General features: G+C 51.3%; 1 protein-coding gene across 2 annotated transcripts in view; it reads left to right on the forward strand.

The window, feature by feature from the left end:
- ST8SIA5 (ST8 alpha-N-acetyl-neuraminide alpha-2,8-sialyltransferase 5) overlaps positions 1-10,415 on the forward strand; it is a 41,994-nt gene extending 31,579 nt beyond the window's left edge. The window contains exons 5-8 of one of the 2 annotated variants that reach the window (XM_006085128.3): positions 2,785-2,929; positions 6,410-6,522; positions 7,284-7,376; positions 8,503-10,415. In XM_006085128.3, coding sequence (XP_006085190.1) covers positions 2,785-2,929; positions 6,410-6,522; positions 7,284-7,376; positions 8,503-8,971 — 820 coding nt within the window. In that variant the 3' untranslated portion in view covers positions 8,972-10,415. The remainder of the gene's footprint in view (positions 1-2,784; positions 2,930-6,409; positions 6,523-7,283; positions 7,377-8,502) is intronic. The other variant, XM_006085129.3, reaches the window with a different exon arrangement.
- Positions 10,416-27,158: the final 16,743 nt, after the last annotated feature.

Genomic DNA, 27,158 nt, shown 5'->3' on the forward strand with positions numbered 1-27,158 from the left:
ACTCACCGAGGTGAAGTGATTTTCAGGTCTCTAGCAGGCCTCTGCGTTAAGGCACATTAAGCACCATTCATGGCCCCACCCTGTCCGCTCCTCACCTCCAGGCCCAGCATCCCCTCCTCCGAGCTCTTGAGTTCTTATAGCTCAGCGGTCGCCAACCTTTTGGACCTCACGGACCACCAGTTGGCGACCGCTGTTATAGCCTCTCCTGAATGCTTGAGTGCTGCTGTAGGTGATTTTCTCATGGCTCTCTAACCAAAATTTATAGATCATAAGCTCCCGGAGCTTAAAGTTCTCCAGCCTTTGAGAGTCACCTACTATAGAAGTAGAACGTGAACTTGAGCCAAGTATAGGAAGAAGAGGGGAGGTCCAAGGTCTGGCTTTACGTGCTGCCCAGTCCACCCGTAGAAAGAGAGATTACTGTGGGGACTGGACAGGCAGATAACCCCTCAGGGTGGGTGCGGCTCGAGAGCCCTGAGGGAGTGGCCAGGTCAGGGAGATGCACAAGGATGCTGTCCAGGCTGAGTGGACAGAAGCCTCATCAGTGGTATTCACAATATAAAGAAATAATAATAATAATAATAATAATAATAATAATGATAAGCACCAGGAAGATAATGTGGCAGGAGGAAAACAGAGGGAGGCGTAGGGCCCTTTGGCAGGGATCAGCCAGCGGCTTGTGGGGGAGAGACTCTGGGGTAACTGAGACCCTTCTGAGATGGGAGTGGGGGGTGGTTTCCGGTGTGGGAAGCGGGGATGACATCAGGTCAGGCCATGCTTTAAAAGGAAAAACCTTCAAGGCTAGTCATCGTTTCCCTTTGCTCTTATTACAAGCTCATGGAACAATAATAAGATTCTCAATTCAGGTTCAGAGGAATCTGGTAAAATGAGGTGTGTGTGTGCAGGGTAGGGGTGGGGCGTGGCGAGGGGCGGGGGAGAGTAGGGTGAGTATACTAGAAGACAGGCATGAGCATTCTAGCTACAGAAAAGGAATCCTGTAATGGAGGCCTTCCCTCGCCCTACTGCTTACAAAGTAAACACACTGGCATTCTGGTTTACATATCAGGCACTTGTGAGTTTGGTGAGTATGAGTTAGTCTCCTGCAATGGGGGTACTCTCCAGTGGACTGATAAGATCGAGTTTCCGGACCAACAAAGATAAACAGCCCAGATGCGGGTTTGTCATGCTGACCCATGGCCCCTGCCTGGCCAGGCCTCTGACCTTCCCTTGGGGAAGCCTCAGTCGCATTCTGAAACCCAACCCTCCACAGGAAAGAATGCTCTCCACAACCAGGAGCCAGCTGAACTCCCCAGTGAAGTGTCTGCAAGAATAAAGTCATAAAAAGTATTTGTATAACCTTCCTGGCTTTGGCAACCTGGAGTCATGGAATTACAGAGGGTCAGACGAGCCAGCCCTGTATTGTACAGATAAGGAAATTAATTGAAGCCCAGCGAGGGCAAGAGACCTGCCCAAAGCCCCACAGCTGGTGGGGGCCGAGCAGAAACTAGAACCCAGGCTTTTTGACACCAGGTTGGCAAGCCAAGTGTCCATCCAGGACCTTGGGTGTGAACTTTCCAGAGAGCTCCTCCTCAATTTTAGTTAATGGTCATCATCCGGGCTCCATGGAGAAGGCGTTCCGTTCCTTCTGTGGCTGCCTGGGCACCAGATGTGACTGTGCCTGGAGCCAGTGTCAGGAAGGTGGCCAGGTGGCCTCAGCCCACTGCTGCTGCTTTAGGAGAAAGCATGTCCTCCAGGGCCCACAGTCCCTAATGGAGTGGGTAGCAATTTGCATCCTTTGTCAAGCCTGGCCCCTCTGCAGCCAGGGCAGGGGGAGCAGAGTGTGCCCAGGGTCTGACCCAGCACCAGGCCTCACCAGCAGGCCTGGGAGAATGCCCCGCCGGTAGGATGCCAGCCACAGGGAAGAGAAAAACCAGGCTCTGTGGCTCGCTGACTCCCAGGCTGGCCTCAGCAGCCACATTCTCCCTCCGAGGGTGTTTTAAGCCGGCTTACCTCGTCTGTGTCCATCCTTCTGGGAGCTCATATTTGAGTGTTTTTATGAGTGAAAAACCACAGGTTCTAATTATTTTTAAAATTAAACAATGAACTCCTGGAAACTTGTTTTGGCAGCCAGGTCCATTCTGCAGGATGTCATCCAGTATCAACTCACCGCCCCCAATTTCTGACCGCCCCCCCCATTCCTAACCACTTTCTAAATGATTGAAATATTACATTTCTGTTGACTGTGTGTCTTGGCTTTTGGGCCCCATCCTACAGTCTAGAGTCTGATACGGGGGCCAAGGGCCTGAGGAAGGGCTCTGCATCCCGGGTTTCCATGAAGACTCAGTTTCTATGTCCATTGGCCTGTTTCCAGGAAGTAGCAGGAAGCTTAGCAGACCTTAATGGAAGCTCAGATGAGGAATGATTTGTCCCACAACTGGCAGGCACCTGGTTGTCAAGCACCTGTGTGATTGACATGTGGGATCCGGAGAAGCAGGTCCCTGACATTGGGGGCTGTCATTCAAGTGGGGAGGGAAGTGGTGGACAAGGAAGCCAATGGGACCCTTGGAGGCCAGTGTGGTCAGTGGGGACAGAGAGAAACCTGGCTCCCACCCAAAGGCCCAGGCATTGGGAGGAGTATGGAAAGGTGTGTGGTGGGAAGGGGGAGGTGGGAGAAAGTGGGGCTCCCTGGCCTCCCCGAGGGGCCTCCGTGTCCTGATGCCTCTGTTCTTCAAGAGGCTCTGCTCTGTCCCGTGTCATCATTGTCTCTCGTCTGTCTCCTGCCTGCAGGTCCACTCTGTCCAGATGCTGCAACGCCCCCTCCTTCCTCTTCACCACCCAGAAGAACACGCCCCTGGGGACAAAGCTCAAGTACGAGGTGGACACCAGCGGCATCTACCACATCAACCAGGAGATCTTCCGCATGTTTCCCAAGGTGCTGCTTTGGGCAGGGTGGTCTGGGCGGGGCAGTGGAGCCGATCTAGCTGGGCCCTCTGTGGCCATGCCCAGTGGCTTGGCACTGCTCTGCTGTGCCCTCTGCACCCAGTCCTGGCCCTGGTTGGCCATGCTCTGAGGCTCAGTAGAATGTTTTTTGGGGTTCTGTCTGGCATGATGAATGGCAACTGGCTATTATTTGGGTGACTTCTGGCAAGAAGGTGGTTATAAAATTTTGGCTGTTGCATTGCTGGTAGAGGACATCCTGAAGATAAGCATTTGTCCCCCACCCAGGGGAGGCACAAGAGCAGAAACCTCCATGCGAAGGCTGTGCGTGCACAAGAAATCAACCAATGCAAAGCACGGCACTGAAAGAGGGGTCTGTATTGGATGACCTTAGGGGGTCGTTTTGATTTACAAAGACTCAGTCTGCCCATCTGTAACATGGGGTTTGGACTGGAATGGGTTTGACTGCTTATAACAGAAAATCTAAAATATCAGAGTCTTAAAGAAGAAACACATCTATTTTTTCATTTGACATGCAAGAGATCTGGGGGTGGCCATTTGTCCAGGGCCAGCACCGTGGCTCCCTGGTCATGGGGACCACTGGGGAGGATCCATGTGTGCGAACTGCTCAGCTCACTGAGGCTTAGGTACATGCACTCACTTCTGGCCTGACTGCCGCCTCAGACTCTCAGAGAAGGGGCCCCGAGCCTGCCTGTGTTTTCAGCTGATTCTGAGGGTTACCACCGAGAGGAGGAAGGCCCCATGGGACATGAGCACCTCCTGGAGAGTGCTGGGCTCCGGGCAGGACTTGAGCCCAGTTTGTAGAAAAACTGGTTGGGGTGTGTTCAGGTCTTTCTGGATGATGTCCGAGGGCCTGGGCTGAGTGCTAATGAAAGAGAGCCCAGGGCTTCTCTGCTTTCTGTTACTCAGGCAGGGTGTCCTGGTAAGACTGGGCCTTGTGGGGGCACCGGGAGGAGCTGGAGGTGCCAGACGTCCTCTCTCAGGTCACAGTGCTGGAGGACATGGGGTGTGAGCCATCTTGGCGAGGTGGGTCTTGCAAGGCCTGGAACATGAGGTTGACAGCAGGTGAACTTGCATCTCACACAGGTAATGCCAGTGGGTGACACATAGCTTGGTTATGACATATGGGTCCAAGGAGGGCCATTGGCATGGGCTGCTGAGGCCCAGGAATTAGAGAAGGGATTGGCAAAGGTTCTTTGGAAAGGGCCAGAAAATAAATATTTTAGGCTCTGCAGGCCATCTGGTCTCTCTCACAGCTACTCACCTTCGTCCTTGCACAAAGCCGCCTGGCTGTGAGTACACCAGTGAGCGTGGCCCTGCTCCAATAGCTCTTCAGTTCCTCTTAAACGCTGACATTTGTTTTTATACTTTTTACATGTCACAAAATATTTTTCTTTGGATTTTTCTCCAACTATTACAAAATATAAAATCCATTTTTAGCTTGTAGGCCATGCAGAAGTAGGTGATAGGTCAGATGTGGCCTGCGGGGCTGTAATCTGTGACCCCCTGAACTAGAGCACGTGACACAGAAGTATTTCCCACACTTCCTAAAAGTGCATATCTCTTTGAGTTTATAAAAAATAGAGCTTCTTGCCTCCTACTTCCACCCTGAAGATTCTGGTTCCGTGGTTCTGGGAAGGAGCCCAGGAATTCAGGTGGTTCTTGATTTACAGAAGTTTTGGAAACACTGACATACAACATAAAAAAGCCTTCCATGGTCTCTCCAAAGAGGATTGGTGTTTTCTGTTTCTCTGGTAAAAATCAAACAGTGCCTTTCCCCTGCTGGTCATGAGACACCCTTGTTTCCCCACCTTGGCCCCCTGGGCCTGTCCCTCCAGGGAGAATGGGCCACGAGGAAGGACAGTCTCCCACAGACGTGCCGCATCTCCTTTGGTTTAGCCGCATCCCGATGAGCCTGTTGTAGTGTGATTTTTCCAGGACGCCTGCCTGGAAGTTGGTCCCAACGGAAGCCCAAGGTGCTGATGGGGCCGCTCTCCTGCAGGCTGGCCAGCTGGTGTGTGCTGGGAGGACAGCTGCCCAGCAGCCTCCTGCTGTCCGAGATGGAGGGGACTTCAGGCCATCCAATAACAACCCGGTCCCCTTGCCGAGACCCCTCTGGGCCGGGACCCTGCACTGGTAGGCTTTTCATTGGCACCAGTGGTTCTCTACAGGGGGTGGTTTGGGGACATTTGGCAATGCCTGGAGACATTTTTGGTTGTCATGACTCGGGGGCACTGTTGGCATTAGTGGGGTGAAGCCAGGGATGCTGCAGTGTACAGGTCAGCCCCAACAACAAGGCATGTCAGCGCCAAGGCGAGAAGCCCTGCTTTATATCATATTGAGCAGCACGAAGTACACAAATTACATTTTAATTTATAACACATTGCATAAAATTTACAAAACCAAAACACTGGGAGCTCAAAAAACTTGCCCTCACCTCATTATAGGGCAAAACCAAGATTGAATTTTGGGCTTATGATGAGGGGGCCCAATCCTGGTTTGCCCAGACTTTCCCAGTTTGACCAAATGTAAATCCTGCATCCCGGGCAAAGTCCACCAGTCCTGGCAGCTGGGATGTTTGGTCACCCTGCCCTTGCCTCCAGGTCTGTGTGCCTGCCCTCTGCCTGCCCAGTGGCACCTGCCTCAGGTGGCCCACGAGGGAATGTGACAGAAGCAGGTCTCTTAAGTGTCAGGCCAGTATTTGCTTTTTCCTGCCAATTTGCCCATGGCCCCCTGGAGGGCATGCCTAGAGTGCCTTTGTGGGCAGCCAGTACCCAGACCAAGGTAACCTCCAGTTGAGGTGTGACCAGGTCAAAGCGCTGTGAGACGCTCACTCCCAGTGCTCCTGTGACTGTCATCCTCACTCAGGGTAAGTCCTAGGCTCCCTGGGTGTGCCAGCCTCTAACTGTTCCCCTGAGGTGGTCTTGCTTGCTCACCTCATCTCTTATCCCCGCTGCTGCCAAGTCCTGGCATCTGTCCCAGCCTATATGACCTTTCTGTCCCAGGCCTGTGTCCTCCTTGTGGACAGAGGGCGGCTCTGCACCTTGCCCTGAGCTGAAAGGGCTGAGGTTTAGGGCTCTGGTCCCAGGGTGGCCCTGCCCTCATTTCTGCTGCCGCCATCCCCAGAACATCTGCATTCATCATTAAAATATGCACTAGCGGTCGTGAAAAGCTGAGCCTCCAAACATGGGGAAACCGAAGGCCAGCAGGGCCGTCCTCTAGCGCATCCCGGGGCTTATTGAAAATGGCCATGGAGACCTGGCTTCTGGCCCCAGCCCATTTGTCCTGTGGAACTGAGGACAAACCTTCTGACCTCTTTTCTCACCTGCAAAGTGGAATAACCACTTTTCTCTAACGTTCTCTACAAGGCTTCCTCATGGGGCCAGGAGGAGTAGAGGTGGAGGGGGGTGCGGAGGTGAGAGCGCCCGATGAAGGCTGTGACCTGTCTCCCCAGGACATGCCCTACTACCGGTCCCAGTTTAAGAAGTGCGCAGTGGTGGGCAACGGAGGCATCCTCAAGAACAGCCGCTGCGGGAGGGAGATCAACAGCGCCGACTTCGTCTTCCGGTAAAAGCACCTTCCTGGTCTGCACCTGCCACTTCTGCCCCCACCCCCCTCCCTTCCCCTTGGTTGCCTCCCCCCAATGCTGCCCTTTACATGGTTAATCCCCCACTCCCCACCCCTGTAGACCCTCATGCTCCAGGTTGTCACTTCTCTCTAGTGCTGTCCCCTTTGGGCACATGGTGGAACCTCTCAGAGCCTCAGTCTCCACATCTGCATAATGGAAGCAAATGGCATAACAGATGTGAAGAGACTCAGGACTCAATGGGGCCCCAGGCAGATCGGTTGGTGAGGCCTCTGGGTGGCCACCTTCCTGGTTGCGTTTTACTCTTCCAGAAGCAAAGCTTGGAACCAGGGTAGCTTTGTATCTAACAGCAATTTGAACTTCACCCTGGCTTTGCTTAAGGTAGAGACCGGTCCTTATATTTCTTCTTCCTTATGTAGAGCCCCTCTTATCTTGGGGACCCTCACATCTTTAGTCTGGATAACGAAGATGAGCTGAAAATGAGAGATTAAAGCAGAGACCTGGGCTGAGGCTGCAGTGGGCTCTCGGGTTGTAGATTCAGTTATTGGGCTGCTCAGGGTTGGTGGGGGAAATGGTTGAATGGGCCCCTCCATTCCCAGGCCACAAAGATTCCACCCAGCTGGCTGCCTCCACATCCTTCTCTCATGTGATCATCCCTCCCCCGCCCCCTGCCCTTGCCCACTCCCCGCTCCGTCAGGAATGACTGACCACAGGCCGTCGGGCTGCCTCGTCTCTTCCGCAGGTGCAACCTACCCCCCATCTCAGAGAAGTACACCATGGATGTGGGGGTGAAGACAGACGTGGTCACCGTGAACCCCAGCATCATCACAGAGAGGTCAGTGGCCCTCTTTCTAGACCTTTGGGGTCCAGTATGGTAGCCACTGGTCACATGTGGCAACTGGCACTGAAGTGTGGCCAGACTAGAGTGGGATGTGCCATCTGTGAGTGTCACCACCCCCCTTTCCAAGATGTAACGTGAAAAAGAGGATGGCCCCTATCTCATGAAATCTTTATATCGATTATATGTTGAAACGATAGCCTTTTGAGTATATCAGGTTAAATAAAATATATTATAAAAATTAATTGCACCCATTTTCTCCTTGTTTAAATGTGCTTTCTAGAACATTTAAAATTACTAGTATATATGTGGCCTGCATTATATTTTGGACAGTGCTGGTCTAGACTGTCCTCACCTAGTGCTGGGTCAGAGCTCCCAGTCTGTGCGGGGAGGGTGGCTCCCTATGCAGTATGTCCAGGCCACACTGGGGAGCCCCATCTGGCTCCCTCCGGGGATCTGTCTGGGAGGCCTCAGGGGAAGAGGTTCATGGGTTAAAACTCCACCTCTGTTTCATAGTCACACCATCCAGGTCAGATGAAGGGTAAGGAGGGGGAGTTGTTAAATTGGGTCAGAGGCCCAGGAACAGGGACAGTCAGCAGAGTGGAGGAGCATTTGACACCTGTGAGATGAGCCAACCTGAGGGCTGTTTAATGTAAAAGAAAGATAAGTGAGGGGCTGCTGGTGGTGGGGAGAGGGGCAGGCAGAGAGATCAGCTTGTTTGAGATCCATTAGGGATCTTAGGGAAGCCGGGACAGGTGAATGCCCTGAGGGCTCCAGGGAAGGCCTCCACTCCCTCACCATCCCACTGAGCTCACCTCGGCCATGTGAGTGCAGCACTGCCCTCCCCTGGCAGCCACACACTAGGTGTTTGTCCCTTTGGGCCCCGACTGTCCTCTCCTGCACCCACTTACAAACACACACCTGTCCTGGGGACGCCTAGGCATTCATCGCTGAGGTGACTGAGATGAAAGGAGGCAGGGATGGCCCGAGAGTCCCTCCTTCCTTTGGAAAGACCCGAGGGTGCAGGGCTGGAGAAGCAAGGGTGCGGGGCTTGGGGGCCCGGGGACCTGGGGGCCAGGGGCTCAGGGCGCAGTGGCTGACCCTCTCGCTTGCGCCCGCCCAGGTTCCACAAGCTGGAGAAGTGGCGGCGGCCCTTCTACCGCGTGCTGCAGGGCTACGAGAACGCGTCCGTGCTGCTGCCCGCCTTCTACAACACGCGCAACACCGACGTGTCCATCCGCGTCAAGTACGTGCTGGACGACTTCCAGGCGCCGCAGGCCGTCTACTACTTCCACCCGCAGTACCTGGTCAACGTGTCGCGCTACTGGCTCAGCCTGGGCGTGCGCGCCAAGCGCATCAGCACCGGCCTCATCCTGGCCACGGCGGCGCTGGAGCTCTGCGAGGAGGTGCACCTGTTCGGCTTCTGGGCCTTCCCCATGAACCCTGCGGGCCTCTACATCACTCACCACTACTATGACAACGTCAAGCCCCGCCCCGGCTTTCACGCCATGCCCTCCGAGATCTTCAACTTCCTGCACCTGCACAGCCGCGGCATCCTCCGCGTGCACACGGGCACCTGCAGCTGCTGCTGAGGGCGCGCTGGCTGCCCTGCCCGCCCAGCCCCCAGACCCTTGCTCCTCCTCTCCCTCCTGCGCTGGGCAGGGCAGGGCGAAGGTCTGGCTGGAAGGCTGTCTGTCACTACCTGGTAGTTCAGCTTCATGCTTGGGACCCACCCGTGGGCCGGGAGACAGGGGTGGGGTTCGGGGCAGAGTCAGCTCTGTGCTGGGCATCCAGGGCCTTGGTCTGGGCCCCGTGTCTCTGCCCGGCCCACGGTGGCATGCTGCTGGGGATTGCCCATGAATAAAGCACATTTCCACTCAATGTTGGCATCCAAGAAAGAGAGCACACTGTATTGGCCTTGTCACAGCTAAAAGAAGGCCCCACGGAGAATGGAAGAGAGACGGCAAGATTTAATTCAGACTTTTGGGCTCCTGAGTTGCATTCCGAGGCCTCAGCCCTGATTTGCTGTCTAGAATCTCAGAGCTTAGCAGCCAGCTCAGCCACCAGACCTTCCTGTGAAGACAGAGTGGCCCAGAGGGGTCCAGAGACTTATCAGCCAAGGTTACACCTACTGACCGAGCCCATTAAGTGACCAGTGAAAGCTAATGCGAGGCCTGTGTAAGGATATTCTCAGAGACCCCATCAGCTGAGGAGAGCCACACCGTTTCATACACATCTTCACACACACAGTCTTGGTGCCTCCGGGTTCAATCCTGCATCTGATCTTTTGATGAGAAGAACATAAACCAGACCAGCCATTTGCACTAAGGTTTTCAAGCCAATGTTACCGCCTCATAAGTGCTCAGTGATTTGCTTCCTCTTCTGGCTCCTTATTTCCAGCTCTGTTTTAACCAGGAGTTATTTATAAGACCCGTTCCTCTTTATGTTCCTGAATACTGCAGAACGCCGCTATGTCGTGTTCCTGAACAGGAACCGTAAGGCTCGGGGATGAACCGAGTAAACGGTGAGCTGGGCGGCAGGAAGCCCATCATGGCCCCGGACACCAGCATCACCGAGGGATCTACTGCACAGGCGGGACCACCCACGTGGCCAGCCAGGCAGCCCACACACACATGTGCCCGCAGGGCCTGCACTGGGGGAGGTTAGCTGTGTCCAACTGAGAGGGATCAACAGGTCACTTCACAGCTGAAATTCATTCCCTTTGCTTCCGGCGTGATGTTTCCACCACTAACTCGGCTGTGCCGGATGGACACTGTTGATAAATTGCCTTAGAACTTAGTTTTGTAGAATCTTAGAATGTTAGTCCTGGGGGGGACTTCAGCCTCCTCCCTCCCTTTCTTTTTTCTCCCTCCCCCCGCCTTCTCTCCTTTCTCCCTCCCTCCCTTTCCTCCTCCTTCCTTCTCTCCTTTTCTTCCCTCCCTTCTGTAAACATGCCCATAGCTTGTTCTGTTTTGATTTGGGCTTGGGCTTGAACATAATGATGAATATGGACACATCTCATTTTATTGCACTTCATATATGTTGTGTTTTTAAAAAAATATATATTTTTATTGATTTCGGAGAGGAAGGGAGAGAGATAGAAACATCAGTGATGACAGAGAATCATTGATCGGCTGCCTCCTGCACACCCCCTACTGGGGACCGAGCCTGCAACCCAGGCATGTGCCCTTGACTGGAATCGAACCCGGGACCCTTCAGTCCGCAGGCTGACGCTCTGTCCACTGAGCCAAACCAGACAGGGAAAGATGTTGCATTTTTTTTACAAATTGAAGGCAAGACCCTCCACCAACAAAAAAGATTACGACTTACGTTTATTGCTGTTGTATCTCTCTCAGTATCCAGTATCCGAGGCATGCCTTTATAGGCGGTATCTCTGACTCTGGGGCTGGAGGGAGACCATAAGCAAATCCCAGTCCCACCTGCTGGGTGCCCTGAGGAGGAGGGGGAGGAGCTGTGGGAGCACAGCTGGGAGCAGCGCCTTTCATCTGACCATCTCATTTACAGCAGAGCAACAGGCCCAGCCAGCAGGAGACAGGCGAGTGCAGGTGCTGTCCTGGCCTCCAGGCTCAGTCCAGGGCTCTCGGCCTTGGCCTGTGCTTTGTGTTGGTGGGTCGTACAGAGCGCGTGTTCCATGCACACGCTGTTCTAGATGCTGACCTTCCCCCTTCGTTCTGAGCTCTGAAAAAGCTTCAGGCTGCTCTGAGGCTCCGTCTGCTTTTCGGCACAGCAGGGACGTAGCCAAGGAGGCAAGGTAGGCCCGAGTCCTTGGTAAACGGGGAAAACTGCACAAGGACAGCGCATGGCTATGCTTTCTTAGGTTCTGCCTGTGTCTCCCAAGGAAGGAGCTTCTGGGAAAGATTCTGGTGTCCTGAGGTTTCCAGCCACGTGTCTGTGGTTCACTGAGCCCCGTTCTGGAAGCCATGGCGTGCCAGAACTGGAGGCTCTTAATGATCATAACGTCCCACTTAAGGAAACAGGCCCAGAGTGGAGAGGTGACCTGGGTCAAGTCAGGCCTGGGGCTCTACCGATGCCTGCTGTGGACAGACCCTCCACCTGAAGCGTGTTCCAGGAGGGGTAGTGTTGGGGAGCTGGAGCCTGGGGGAGCCACACACCAGGGTTCTCACACTGAGGGTGTGGGGAGCTGGTGTCGGCCCAGCCAGGGCCCTTGTAGGAGCCAGGGAAAGAGCATGAGGAGTCACCCCATGGAGGAACTGGGTTTCATGGCTCATGGCCCTATTCCTGCCCATAGGTTTCAAGGCAAGTCTCTTCCTCTCCCTTATGGTCTCAGAGGCTTTGATCTCTAGGGTCTCTATAATCTCTAATTCTTTTTGAGACATTCATGATGTATGAGGTCTAAGCCATAAATATTTATGATTGTACCATCTAAGATTTACTGTGCTCATTCTCAGGCCCAAGACTGAACACTTAATTTGCATGATTTCCTGTAGGCATCACAGGACCCCCTTAGGTTAGAAGATTCCCATTAGAAAGATGAGGAGACTAAGGCTCAAAAACAATTCAGTGACTGGCCCATGGTCAGGCACCCAGTGGAGGAAACTGCACCCAGGTCTGTAGAACCCCAAAGTCCGTGCTCCAAACCTCGGCCTTAGCCACTTCCCACCCAGAGGGATCCTGATCCAGATGTCACTGCACGTACTGGACCCTGCTCTAGGGTCACGTGCTCTGAGAGGCTGTCCTGGGTCTGGAAGACAGTCTGTGCTTATAGGGGCCTCCCTCCCCACACCCTCCCTCTGGCACTGGAGGCGATTTTGCAGGTGAGCAGAGAGGACCAGGAAGGGTACACATTAAATGACACCATGGTGAGTGACTTGCCCAAGGCCACATGGCCAGCTAGTGCCTCAACTGGGATTCACCCCATTTCCTGCCTTCCAGGTCATGCTCTTTCTCCTGCAGCCAGTATTTGTAGGAAAAACGTTTTTTAAAGGCTCAGAGACACCTGGGCATAGACTCGGAACCCCCACCATGTTCCTCTCAACCTTGTCCCTCTCCCACCCTGCGGTATAGACTACCAGTTAAATTCTTATTTAGGGCAAATTGATGCTCCTCAGACAAAACAAAATCACAGCTTCCTTTGTGCTAAATCCACTGCCCCAGGGTGGAAAGGCAGCAAAAACAAGTAAATGACTTGGTGCCTAGCCAAGCCAAAAGAAAGGTGGCTCAAGGTCAGATGCAGCCTCTGAGCAATGCTGTCACGGCAACTCTGCCTGCTTGTCACCTGGGGCTGCAGAGAGCCTGGCGCCCTTGACTTTGTAAGGGCGTGGGGAGGAGGCAGGGACAGTGCTTTCTGACAATTGAGGGCAAGCACAGAACTGGCTTCAGCCAGGTATTCAACCAATATTTATTGAGCACTCACTTTGTACCAGGCATTGTGCCAGGTGCTGGGGAACTATGGTAGTGATGAGCACAACATACCCGCTGCCGTCATGGAGGTGGCGGTCTGGTGGATGTGTCCAGACACTGAACCAAGAGCTGTGCTAAGTGCTGGCATATCCCGGCTTGTGGACAGTTATCAAGAGAGAAGGACATGCCCAAGTCCATCCTGAATTCTGAAGGTTGGCGGGAGAAAGATGATAATTGCTGAAGCAGTGACTGCTTCTCAGGTCTCATTGTCGTCATCCATGTGACATGTGACAGGCATGGCCTCTGGTCTTTCTCCTCCTCTGTTTCCTCACAAACCACCCTCCCCCCACCCCCGACTTGCCTCCTGTCTCCCTAAGTGCTCCCACTCAGGCCCCTTTGTGATTCATCGTCTGTGATGCCACTTTAGGGCTTTCTTCTCCTTTTGGGAACATTCCTTCAGAAATCTCATCTGTTCACAGCCTCATGTCTCTTCCATCCTTGCATCTTAACCCCCTTCCCTGCAGGTTGGTCCTCTCTCTGAGCATCAGAAACATGCTCACCATGGCCTCCTGAACGTCTGTACCTGCATGGCATCTAAAGCTCAATATGTCCTCAACTGGTGTAGTTAAATGGGCAATTGTGACCCCACATCACCTTCTACCATTTACTAGCTGGGTGGCTTTGGAGGAGCTGCTGAAGCCCCTGGAAGCTCAGATGAACGAGGCCAGGTCACTAGCTTCAACCGTGGCAAGGGTCAAGTGAAATAGTGTTGCACGATGCCTAGCATGGTGCCGGCACAAACTAGACACCAGTGAGCACAGGTTCCCTCTCTCGTCTCCCTTCCCCAGTCATCCCTCAGTGAATGGCTCTACCGCACCGATGGCCACTCTACCTCAAACCTGGGTCACCCTTTGCTCTTCCTTCTCCTTCACCACCTGTGTCTATTTGTTCTCCAAATCAAGTCAATTCTGACTCATAAATAGCCCTTGAATTTATTCCCTACTTGCATTCCTTCTGCCCTAAACGCAGGCCCATCTCACTGATCTTCTGCTTCTAGAGAATTACCTTCTGGAAATACCTTTGGTGGAATCCATTGCCTGCCTGTACCATAAAGTCCAGAGTCCTTACCCAGACGTGCAGGGCATGTTCCCAGGTGGCTCACTCCCTTCCCAGAGACCCTCCTGCCACCGCTCCCCACCCCGCTAGTACTCCTCCAGGTGCTGTGCTTTGTATAGCTGTTGGGAATGCCTGGATTGACCCACACCCCGCCTCTCTCTGTCCTCTCCTTTATCACTTTTGCAGATGATGTTACGTTGTGGTCCCTGCGTCCTCCCCTCTGTGCTTCTGCCCCAACCATCACTGACTTCTGTTAGGACATCCTCATAGCACATGGCATGGGCATCCTGTGTCCTTGGCCCAGGGTCTGTCCTTCCCTAGGGGAAGCCTCCCAATTTGGCCATCTTGGTGCCCTTGCACTGGCACAGAGCTGGGTGTTTACTACAGCAATGGGGCCTCTGGTTACCTAGTGGGCTCCAGGGGTCAGGAGACACAGTTAATAAATTGAGTATTGCCCTTCGAAATTGTCAGCTTAGGCGAGCCCCTGTTGATTGCTTTTTGCCTAGTACCATCTATGTGGGAAGCACTGAGCTGCGTAGACACCCCCGTCTGTCCTCGGAGCTCGGGGCCCAGGAGGCCGGGACATCTGTGATGTGGTGGCTTGTGGGCTCATCACCCAGTCTCAGCTCCCCTCTTTCTTTACATTATAATCCTGCTCATCTGCCTCTTGCCTGCTAACCAACCCTCTTTCTCTAGTTTAAACTAAAGCAGGGAAAGGCATTTCTTTCTTTTTCTTTTTCTTCCCTCCTCAAAACCATATAGATTTGTCAGGATCTTATATCGCTGTGCTGAGGTACAGGCTGGTAATGAGGGATTTATCAATAGTGTCGCCAAAACGAGTGGCCTGAGACAGCTGAGCTGAGCTTTGCAAATGTCTGCTGCAGAGGCTCTGTCCTTGGCAGGAGGGGATGGTGCTGCTCTGAGCTCAGCACTCACCCTGCCTCTCCCTGCCACCAGGGCACCCTCCTCAAGGAGGCTGCTGTGGTGCAGGGTCAGGCGAGGCCAAGCTAGGGCTGTGCTGGTGGCTGGGTGTGCCTTCTGTTGTCCTGTGGAGATTGATCACATCCTGTAAGGTGTCCTGAGAAAGCAGTGTGTACTTCCAAGGTGGCCTGTAGGCCACCTGTATGGAAACCCCTGGGTGCTTGTTAAACCCCCACCCCTGTACTCAGATCCTGGGGAGGTGGGAGTGATGCCGGGGAATCAGCTTGTATGACATCCCAGGTGGTCCTGGCGCTAGAGGATGCTCTGCTGCTGGTAGGTGCGGGCTGGTGTGTGGCTTGACATTCAGACTGCAGTCTTAAGTGAGGAAAAGAGAGCAAACAAGAATCTGGCACACAGCCCAACTTCTGCGTTTTCTAGAAATATAAACATAATATACAGCCCGCTATTAAACTAGCAATGAAAAGTAATTGCTCAGGGATCTGTAACATTTATGAAATCTGTTTTGGCCTTGACACTATCGGAGATTTTATGTGTGTGTGTGTGTGTGTGTTTACCTCATTTTTAATTGTGGTAAAACACACATCACATAAATTTACCATCTTAAAAATTAATCATTTTAAAGTGTGCAGTCAGTAGTGACCAGTATTTTCAGAGTGTTGTGCATCCCATATCCAGAGCGCTTTTCATCTTGCAAAACCAAAACTGGACACCTCTTAAAAGACAAGTCCCCATTCCCCTCTACCCAGGCCCAGTAACCACCGTCTGCTTTCTGTCTCTGTGCTTTGACCCCTCTAGGTTCCTCATATAAGTGGAATCACACAGTATCTGTCCTTTTGTGGCTGGCTTGTTTCCTGCAGAATCACTTAGATACGGGCTGTTCTTAAGTGACGTGGACTGTTCTCAGTGCCCCTGTAATAGGATTACGCTTTTGTTTTTGCCTGGAGCAGTTGTTCTGGGTCCTCGGTGGGTCCCTGGCTTCTGGCGCTCGGGCACCTTTGCTGAGGGTCAGAGCAGACCTGGTCTCGCTTCGCCAGCTGGGCTCGGCTGTCCTGGCAGCCAGTGTCCTGAGAGGCAGCCCTGCCCACCTTCTCTAAGTCTTTAGATATTTCCCCTGCGTAGTCTTTTCATTAAAAAAATAATAATAATAAAGAAAGAAAAAGAGAGAGAAAGATATACTACCACAACATAGCTCTTGGCACAAAAGCCAGAAATCAGTGACGGGCACGCTTTCCAGTCGGGGGATGGTTCCCTTGGCAACCAAGTAACTTATTTCCTTCAACTAAATGACTTGCTCAGCTTTGGGGTTAACGTTTTATTTGCTCTAGAACTGTGGTTCTCAACCTTGTGTGCACAATAGAATCATCAGGGGTCCTGCCCACTGGGGTCAAAGCCGGGCCCAGCGCTCTGCCCGCTCCCCACCATGGAAAGCAAATGTGGAAGGTGGTGACGAGGAAACGTGGGTCCCTCAGACACGGGCTGGGGTTCACACCCACTGGCATCGTGCTCTTCCCGCCTTTCCCACCTTCCTTTGGAAAAGGCTCAGAGGTGAAACCAGCTGGTTAGTACCTGCTTTCTGCCTCGATCTCTCCTCCCTCCAACTGGAGGCGAGCCTCCCCCTCCCTCGGAAGATGCCCAGCAGTGCGGTCCCAGTGTGAACCCTATCCCTGTGGCAGCCCGAGATCCGCATTCAGCCCCGCAAAGTTGTAAGAGGAGGAAGTGACTGCTATTTTATTGAAATGAAGTCCAAGCACACCTCGCTTCCCAGGACCACTCAGCCCGCAGGGAGCCGGGGACTCTGAAGGAAAATTAATCTGGAGCCCCTGCATCCACGCTATAAAGCTCTGCATCAAAGACCAGACATTTGCTAACAGCAAATCCCTCATGGCGTCTGCTTTGATCTTCGCTTCAGTTCCAGTGACCTTGGTTCTGGTGTCTCACGATCAAGCAGATGAAGAGAGTGGCAAGAGGTGCTAGATATAGCAGAGGTGGCAGCTAGTCGCCGGATAGCAACGGCATAGAAAAGACCACAACTCCGCATCTCAGAAACTCCCAAGTGATCTGAGGCCGCCTAGTGGAGGGGCAAATAGTTCAGGGAGGGGCAAGTATGTCATAATCACCGCAAGGGCAGCAAAGCATTTCAGATCTGTTCACCCTGAGATGTCCACGTCAGGCCAAGACAGGAAAACCCTCCAACACGGTTCAGCACACTGCGGCTCAGAAGGGAAAGGAGCCTCTGGTCCACTTTATAATTATTTCCGTCCCCAAACACCTACAACACATTCACAGCAATCTTGGTGCTTAAGAGCTTAGCCCTCCGCCATCTTGAAGTTCGGTAGGTGAAGCAGGCCATTATCCATGGTGCAAGCTCTCTGGGACTTACATGTTCCCTTTGACATTGCCATACTCTCCGCTACCCTCCCCCAAGACAGAGGGAGAGGAGGGGGGAGACGCGCTTCGGGAGCCTGCAGTGTGGTCCCCAGTCCACAGTCTGTGGCCGTGGTCAGGGCAGCCTCCTTCTGCCTCTGCTTCCACCTGTGTCCTTCTTGCACATGGGAGGGGGGGTCAGCACCTCCGCTGGGGCCAGAGCTGGCTCTGCAGTGACTCAGGCCTGGGTTCATTTGTGAATTGAAGAATATGACTTTTTTTTGTTCCCATAGATCAAGCATGTCAAACTCGCACCCGCCGACCACGAGTTTGACATGCTCACCATAAATGAACATTTCTACTTTTTTTTTCTTAAATCCTAACCTGAGGATATTTTTCCATTAGTTTTTAGAGAGAGTGGAAGGGAGGGGGAGAGACAGAGAGAGAAACATTCATGTGAGAGAGGCATTGATTGGCTGCCTCCCACATGCACCCCAACCAGGGCCGGGGATGGAGCCTGCAACCAAGGTACAGGTCCTTGACTGGAATCGAACCTGGGACTCTTCAGTCTGCAGGACGACGCTCTATCCACTGAGCCAGACTGGCTAAGACCTTCTACTTTTTAAACGCCTTCGCCATCCCTTTTCTCACGGGGTCTCCCTGTATTCCTGAGAAGAGGGTGACAGGCCCAGAACCATGACAGGGATGTGCCCAGGTCACACGGGGCTGGCGATGGAATGCTGGTGTTGTGCCCAGGCTCCCAAGGGGCAGGGGAGGTGGCCTTGTCCTGCTGTAGCTCCCATGGCCCTTCTGCTTTCTTCCCTGTGGTGTTAGGCTGATCTGGAGTCTGGTCCAGGCCTCAGGCCCTGCCCAGCGTCTGTGTGGAGGGGCCTGTTTGGTATTCATTTCTCTCTAGTTCCCAAACCCTGGGCACCCAGTTCACCCAGAGCCAGCAGCATGGGGTGGCCCTTCCTGGGGGTGGGGGAGTGGGAAGGGAGGCAGACGACTGGAGAGTCCCTGGAGGCCACAGGCCTGAGCAATGCGGGGCTGTGGAGGGAGTTGGCATTCGGCTTGTGGTGCCAGCCCCCGGGTGCTGTGGCCGTGTGGGAGGAGGCTGGTGGGTCCCAAGCCACAGCTCCTGCCTGCCCCCAGGGAGCTAGCAGGACCCTTGGCCCCCACTCTGACTGGCTTCTAAGCAAGCTCCTCCACTCAAGGTTGCTTTGGAGGACAGCTGTTTCTCCCTGGGACCCCCACACTCTGCACACACATTGTAGGGGTGCAGCTAGGCTTGGTGGCTTACAGATTCTCTTTCTGGACCTGTCTACACCCCCATTCAGAAAGCCATACTCTTCTTCAAAGAGCTATGAAATAGATGTATATGTATTTTTTTAAAAAAACTAACCTTTAACTCAATGGGCATACAATGGGTTGTCAAATGGCACAGAGGAGTCAATCTCCTGCCACCTCACTCCCCAAAATGAAGCCGGGACAGACGGTGAGGTCAGCAGAGGAACAGGGTGAGGGGTGGCGGGGGGGGGGGGCGCTGCAGCCATGTGCCCACTGCCCTCACGTGGCTTCAGCCAGGCTTGATGTTAGTTGCCTGCCTTGGGGTTCAGGTGAAGGCAGCCAGCGGAGTTTGTCCCTGAGAGGTGGTGGCACCAACTCATCCCTGAGCGGCCTCCTATGTTAAAGAGAAAGTGGCCACATGGACGTGACCTTCACACCTTCATGTGCTCCTCAGCCTCATCTGCCCCGCACCACACTGCGCTGTGTCCCACGCAGCCTCTCGCATTGGAGATGAGAAAGACAGATGCTGTTCATTCGCTGGGATGTGGAGACACTTGACCTGGGCATGGAACAGCAGCGATGCTTTAAAATCCTCTGCCCTGTGGACTTGCTCCTCCCCCGCCTTGGAAAGGAATGCTCTGTGCCCTCCCAGGCGTCTGGAGGGGCTGCAGCATTATTTGTTTTTATGCAAATGTTGTCCTGGGAGCAGGGGCTCCTACCAACTCCTGCAGCATAACCCCGACTTGTGTGTGGTCCTTGAGTGATTCGAAGTGTCGGCTGTGACTTATGCCTCAGAACATAATCAGGGTCCTTTGTATCTGTCACTGTGTTTGAAAAGCCCTCACTTTCCACCCAATAAAACCAGGCAAATGATTCATCTAGCAAGGGCTCTGGCCTTGGCTGTGTGTGTGTGCGTGTTGGGGGACTGGGCTGGACAGGAGACTTGACACAGCACAGTCACTGGGAGGTGCCTGGTCTTGGGAAGCATGCACAGCCGCTCTGGGCAGGGGTGGCAATCGAAGCAGAGATACAGGTGAGCTCACGGAAGGGCTCAGGGACCAGATCCAGACCAAGCTGGGGGGAGCGCTGAATTGTCAGTACACGGGAGCAGGAGGTCATGACCGAGGACCACAGGCTGCCATGGGAGGAGGAAGGGCCCCTGGTTCCTGAGGGCTGGAGGCTGCAGGGCAGGTGGGGCTTGGGATGTGCTCCCACCTGGAAACAGCCCCCCACCCCCACCCACCCCAGCATGCAGTCCTGCCTCTCTTAGGTCCAGAATCGCATCAAAGGCATCTGAGCACTAATTATCCTCTTTTTTTAAAAAGTTATTTCAATGCCAACCTCCTATTTAAAGTAGGACTATATTTTTGAATCTGAATTCATGCACAAACTGCCCGTGGCTGGGGCCTGCCTGGCCTAGGAGAGGTAGATGAGATGGCTTAGCTTCCTTGTATCTGCAGTTTGGGGAAGTCCAAAGCCTTCCCTGTGATTTCTGCAAATTCCCAGGGACGTTTTCATGATCCCCCTGCCTCAGCACAGCCCTTTGATATGAATGATCTTAGGATGTGGGCCAGAGTGTGTGAGAGGAGATGGGAAAGACATGGAAAGCACTTCCAAACGGGCAGCCCCAGCAGGAACACGGGGAGTCCCCGGGTCACACGTCCTTGGACTGCCCATCCACTGGCCAACCTCCCAAGTCGGACATGCCATGCGGCCCCAGCCTCAGCCCGTCGCTGCCTCCTCCTCGTCCTCTCCCTCCTTCGCCTCCCAGTCCTCAGCTCCCCAGCACCGGCTCAGTGGAGATCACAGTTCGGCACTTTCTCTTGGGAGCAGCTTCAGCATTCTCTGTGCCCTTGGTCTCCTGCTGAGCCTGGAGCTCAGCTTACCTTCTGCCCCCAGGAACTTCAGTGCCAGATACAAGGCCTTTAAACATTTCCTTATTACAGTTTATAAAATGCCAAACACTCGAGTGAGCAACTGTGGAGCCTGAGGATATCATTTGAGGGTCAGCCCTAGGACCTGAGCTCTGTATTCTAGTCTGTCATAGTAAGAAAAAGGGCTGAGGGCCATGGAAGTAGGACTTCAATACCTATTTTTGAATGAATGACTCAATGAGCAGAGGGACAGGAGTTTAATGTAGTCCATTTATTTACTTAATAAACACTTATCAGATGCACACCACTTGTCACTTCATTCAACAAGTATTTATTTTTATTTATTTTTAAATTTAAGTATAGTTGGTATACAATCTTATATTAGTCATACAGTATTTGTTTCAGGTGCACAATATAGTAATTTGACACTTTTAGACCCTACAAAGTGATCACCTCACTAATTTTAGTGATCTCATGTCACCGTGTAAACTTATCACAATATTATAGACTATATATTCCCTTTCCCCCTTCCCCCCATCCCTCCACCCCCTCCCTTCTGGCATCCTTTTGGTCTCTGTTTCTATGAATCTGTTTTCGTTGTTTGTTTTGTTTTTAGATTCCACATTTAAGTGAAACCATGTGGTATTTGGCTTTCTCTGCCTGACTTATTTCACTTAGCATAGTATCCTCTAGGTCTATCCATGTTGTCACAAATGGCAAGATTTCTTTTTTTGTTCATTACTGTGATATTCCATTGTCTATATATCCTCTTCTCTGTAAGTATTTCTTGAGCCCCTACTTGGGGCCAGGCTACTTTTTGTGAATACACGTGCTACCTCTGCATTCACGGGACATAGAGTCTGGCCAGAGGAACAGAGGTAATAAAAACATGTCACGGCTCAATGTTTAATTATAGACTGAAAGGAGCATACACGTGTGCTGACCTGAGGTTGAGTCCAGAAGAGCATTCCCCTGGGGCAGTGACAATGGAGGTGACAGCTGAGGGGTGAGGAAGGGGTAACCAGGTGCCAGGCAGGGGTCAAGTTGTGGGGAAGTAAGTCCAATGTAAAGAACCAGCCTTAAGGTAGAGGGGTGAAGGGGTGCTCATTGCTGCCTCTCCAACCCCAGGCTTAGTGGGAGGGGCTTCCATGGATCCACCCAGAGAACATGTAGTTGGGACACAGAGCGCTGGCGCCCCCTCTTGCCTGGGGAAGCTCAAGGGGCCTGAGTAGCAGAGTCAGCTGAGTTGGGAAAGTTCCCATGGAGTCCTGCTGGTAGGGATGTGTCCGCCAGAGGTCATGTAAGAAGGGATTTTCACTGGTGTGGCTCAGTCAGTTGGAGCATCATTCTATACACCAAAAGGTCTCAGGTTCCATTCCTAGTGAGGGCATATACCCAGGTTTCGGGTTTGATCTCTGATCAATGTTTCTCTCTCATCTCTCTCTCTCCCTTCCTCTCTCTCTCTAAAATCAATAAAAACATATCCTTGGGTGAGGATTAAAAATAGTAACAATAAAAACAAGAAGGGATTTTTCTTTGGTGAGGGTGGCCTCCTTGGCAGTAGGAGTCTGTAGGGCGCACTGCTGGGCAGAAGCTGAGGTGGGACTGGGGACTGTCTACCCAAGGAAGGGCCATGGCCCTGTTCAGGGCACAGGGTCGGAGGGAAGCCTGGGAGCAGACCTGCAGAGGTGTCCATGGAAGACGGCCTTACCCATCCATGAGGCCCAACCCTGCAGTGGGGCTGGTTAGATCAGCTCCTAAGAGAGGGAGGAGGTGAGCAAGACAGAAGGTGGCAGCCCCTCCTAAGGCGGCAGCTCAGCCTGGCTGGAGAGAGGACGGAAAAGCCGGAGTTTCACACTCACTGGATGTGGGCCACCACGCAGACTCCGCAGTCCTAACTGCTGACATGAGACAGTGTTTGTCACTTAGAGGAACCTTATGGTGATCAGCAAAGTCAGGGGTGCATGCGAGATTTTACCCAGTGTCACAGGAAGGCTCACCCCTACCCAGCAAGTGTCACAGCCACAGGCCTGCTTGCTCGGTGAGCCAGGTACAGAAGGGATTACAGTGAGGTGTGTGCCAGGAGCCAGGTCAGAGCAAACGGGAGGCGGGTTTTACAGAATGACCAGTGACCAGGTCTTGGATTGCGCTTTGGAGTCTGCCAGTCAGAGAAGGGGACGTGGACCCGAATATGAAGGTCAGCAGGAAACAAAAGGGATTGGGGAGTGTGCTCAGGTGGGGTGGGGTGGGGCTGGGATGCTGGGGACTGGGACCCGGCTGGAGTAGTAGACAGCACCAGATTTTGGGGGGACTTGTGAATGGGGCTGAGGAATGGGTAATTTGCTTTTAGGAGAGGGGTGACAAGGGAACACGGCATCATTCATCCACGTGGGAGCATGTAGCACTACTTCATTCCTTTTGTGGCCGAGAACGATGGCCAGTTGATGGGCCCTGAGTTGCTTCCAGTTTTTGCCCATTAGGAATAAAGCTTCTCTGAACACTCACATGCAGATTTTGTGTGGACATACGTTTTCATTTCTCGTAGGTCAGTACCCGGGAGAGGAATTTCTGGGTCGTGTGGGAAGTGCTTGGTTAGCTTTATAAGAAAGGGCCAAGCTCTTTTCCAAAGTGGCAGCACCAGGTTACACTGCCGCTCTATGGGAGCTCTAGTTGCCCACGTCCCTGGAACACCTGCTATTGTCTGAGACCCCATCCTCTTAATCATCACGTTCTAATGCCGTGAGGATCTCTAATAAATATATTTTAAGAATATGTTTTTATTGATTTTTTGAGAGAGGAAAGGAGAAAGGGGGGGGGGAGAGAGAGAGAGAGAGAGTGAGAGAGAGAGAGAGAAAGCGAGAGAAGCATTGATAGCTGCCTTCTGCACGCCTCCTACTGGGGATGGAGCCCAAAACCCAGGAATGTGCTCTGACCAGGAATCAAACTGGCGACCTCTTGGTACATGGAATGAAGCTCATCCAACTGAACCATACCGGCCAGGGCACAAATATTTTTATTTCAATCTTTTGAAAAAACATTCTAATGAACATTTTATTGTTTTTTTTTCTCTGAATGGGCCCTCATGCAAAATGAATACTTTTACTTTTTCTCTAAAGGGATCCTCATGCAAAATGGTTATTTCCCTAGTTTTTCCCAATAATTCAAGTCTCCCGAAAAACCTAAATGTTTAATTAACAACAGAGGTCAAACCGCATGATGCCAGCAGGGGGCGTGTGTCATCCACAATTAAACTTCACTCCTATCCCTTATTCCGACTTGGAGCTGACTTTAGGGCTGTCCCTCTGCAGAACAGGGGAGGAGGTGAAGCTGATCTTTTTGGGGTGAGTTGTTTAAAGGCAAGTGCCTGCTCCTGGTGGGAGCCTGGGTGGCTCCAAGGAACAAAGCTGCCCCAGGGATGTGAGTGCCCACTGCTGCTCAGATGTCCCATATCAGCTGGGAGCCCTGAAAACTCCACCCAGACCAAGAGATAAGGATCTCGGGGTAGGACCCAGGGTGGGACTCAGCATTTTTGGGAGGCGGGGGGTAGGGAATATCTTAATAGTCTTAATACTTATTTCTTTCATTTTTTATTTTTTTGCATTATGTGAACTTTTCTTTTAACCTAGCTATTTTAATACATTTTATATGCATTTTTTTATGTGTATTGAGTGGAAACATTTTTTATTAAATTTTCATTTCCTACACCCTACCCTTTGGCAACCATCAGTTTGTTCTTTATATCTATGGGTATGTTTCAGTTTTGTTTTATTTATTCATTTTTTTCAGATTCCACATATTATTAATGAAATCATATGATATTCATCTTTCTCTGACTTATTTTACTTAGCATAATACTTCTAGATCCATCCATGTTGCCACAAATGCCAAAACTTCATTTTTTGAAAAATCCTCATCCAAGAATATGTTTTTTATTGGTCTAGAGAGAAAGGAGGGAAAAGGAAGAGAGAAACATCAATGTGTGAGAGAGACGTTGGTCAGGTTGGCTTCCTGTATGCACCCCGACTGGGGATGAAACCTGAATCCTGGGTATGTGCCCTGACTGGGAATCGAACCTGCAAGTCTTCAGTGCATGGAATGACTCTCCAACCACACTGGCCAGGGCTTCATTCTTTTTTTTTTTTTATTGCTGAATAATATTCCATTGTATACATGAACCACATCTTCTTTATCCAGTCATCTATTGGCGGACACCCGTGTTGCTTTCATATTTTATCTGTTACTATACTGCTGCTTTTAAAATTTCTGTTTTTGTTTTCTTGGGATAAATCTCTGGATATGGAATTGCTGGATCATATGGCAGCTCTATTTTTAATTTTTTAAGGAATCTCCATACTGTTTTAATTGTGGCTGCACTAATTTTACAATCCCATCAACAGTGTAAGAGGGCTTCCTTTTCTCCACATCCTATTACTCCACATCCTATTATACAATATTAGAGGCCCGGTGCACGAAATTCATGCACTGAGGGGTGGGGGGAGTCTCTCAGCCTGGCCTGAGCCCTCTCACAGTCCAGGACCCCTCACTCCTTACTGCCTGTCTGTTCACTGCTCCTTAGCGCTCCCACAGAGACGGGAGAGGCTCCCACCACCTCCACAGCGCTCTCCAGCCATGAGCCCGGCTTCTGGCTGAGCAGCGTTCCCCCTGTGGGAGTGCACTGACCACCAGGGGACAGCTCCTGCATTGAGCGTCTGCCCCCTGGTGGTCAGTGCACATCATAGTGACCGGTCATTCTGGTTGTTCCGCCATAATGGTCGGTTAGGCTTTTATTATATAGATTGTTATTGTATTACTGTGGATTTCTCCCTCATGTCCACTAATAATTGCTTTACATATTTAGGCACTCCTATGTTGGGTGTGTAGATATTTATGATATATCCTCTTCTTGGATTGAACCCTTTATAACTATGTAATGTCCTTCTTTGCCTTTTTTTTTTTTTTACTTTTAAAGCCTTTTTTTGTCCAATATAAGCATTGCTACTCTTTCTTTTCATTTCTGTTTGGATGGAATATCTTTTCCATCCCATCACTTTCAGCCTGCGTTGTCTTTTGATTTGAAGTGAGTCTCTCACAAGCAGCACATACATGGGTCGTGTTCCTTAATCCATTCAGCCACCCTATGTCTCTTTATTGCAGCATTTAATTCATTTACATTTAAAGTAATTATTGATTAATATGTACATATAGCCATTTTTTAATTGTTCTTATGGGTGTTCTCTATTCCATTCTTCTCTCTTCCTTTGTGGGTTGTTGTTTTTCTTTAGTGTTTGTTTTGGGTTCCTTTCTCTTTATTCTTTGTATATCTTGTGTAGGTTCTTGGTTTGTGGTTACCATGAGGTTTATGTACATCATTATGGATAGCAGTCTATTTTAAGCTGATAGTTGTTTAATTTGAATATATTCTATAAGGACGACGTTTTTACTCCCTTCTTCATTTTTTATGTTATTAATGTCATATTTTAGATCGTTTTGTGTTGTGTATCCCATAACTACCTGTTGCAGTTTGAGTTGAGTTTGATACATTTTTCCTTTTAATAATTTAAAAATATATATATGTTTATTGATTTTAGAGAGAGGAAGGGAGAGGGATAGAGAGACAGAAGCATCCATGAGAGAGAAACATCTATCAGCTGCCTCCTGCACGCCCCCTACTGGGGATCGAGCTTGCAACCTGGGTATGTGACCTGACATGGGATCAAACCAGTGACCTCTTGGTTCATGGGTCAATGCTCAACCACTGAGCAACACTGGCTGGGCTCAAGATTGTTTCTTTATGCCGAAGCCGGTTTGGCTCAGTGGATAGAGTGTCGACCCTGCGGACTGGAGGGTCCCAGGTTCGGTTCTGGTCGGGGGCATGTGCCTTGGTTGCGGGCGCATCCCCAGTGGGAGATGTGCAGGAGGCAGCTGATCGACGTTTCTCTTGCATCGATGTTTCTGACTCTCTGTCTCTCTCCCTTCCTCTCTGTAGAGGATCAATAAAATATATTTTTTTTAAAAAAGATTGTTTCTTTATCTTTAACTTTTACCACTTTAACTACAATATGTCTCTTTGGGTCATCTTATTTGGAACTCTGCTTCTGGTTAGGAAAGTTTTCCTTTCCCAGGTTAGGAAAGTTTTCAGCCATCATTTCTTTACATAAAGTTCCTGTTCCTTTCTCTCTTTCACCTCCTTCTGGGAATTCCTATACTGTGAATGTTTGAGCACTTGATGTGATCCCAGAGATCCCTTAAACTATCCTAATTTTTAAACAATTCGTTTTTCTTTCTGCCATTCTGATTGGTTGATTTCCACTAGCCTGTTTCTACATCCCTGATCCGTTCTTCTCTGTTCGCTAATCTACTGTTGATTCCTTCTAATGTGTTTTTCATTTCCTTGTGGACACAGTGAGCTCTGTTTTATGACTGCTTATCAGATCTTCCTGCACTTCGTTCGTTCATTCATTCATTCATTTATTCATTCATTCATTCATGGAACAAATGCATATGGAGGCTGTCTGTGTGCCAGGTGTATTATAGGTGCTGGGACCCTTACATTGAACCTGGCCTGTGGTCCATGCCCCCAGAGACCTCATGGCTGGGAGAAGCAGGGGGAGGGCGTTAAGTGAACACGCCCTTAAAGACATCCTCCCTGGAAATTGGGAGGATGCAGATGTTTCAGTCTGTCCACTGTGGCCTCTTTGTGCTGTGGTGGGCTGTCTCTGAGGAAGGAGGACACAGGGGCCCTTGCACGTGGGACCTGAAAGAGGGCTCCTGGAACAACCTGGGATAATAACCAACACCCCCTGCCCCCATCTGA

The sequence above is a fragment of the Myotis lucifugus genome, unplaced genomic scaffold (assembly GCF_000147115.1).
Source record: "Myotis lucifugus unplaced genomic scaffold, Myoluc2.0 scaffold_16, whole genome shotgun sequence".
Classification (NCBI taxonomy): Eukaryota; Metazoa; Chordata; class Mammalia; order Chiroptera; family Vespertilionidae; genus Myotis; species Myotis lucifugus.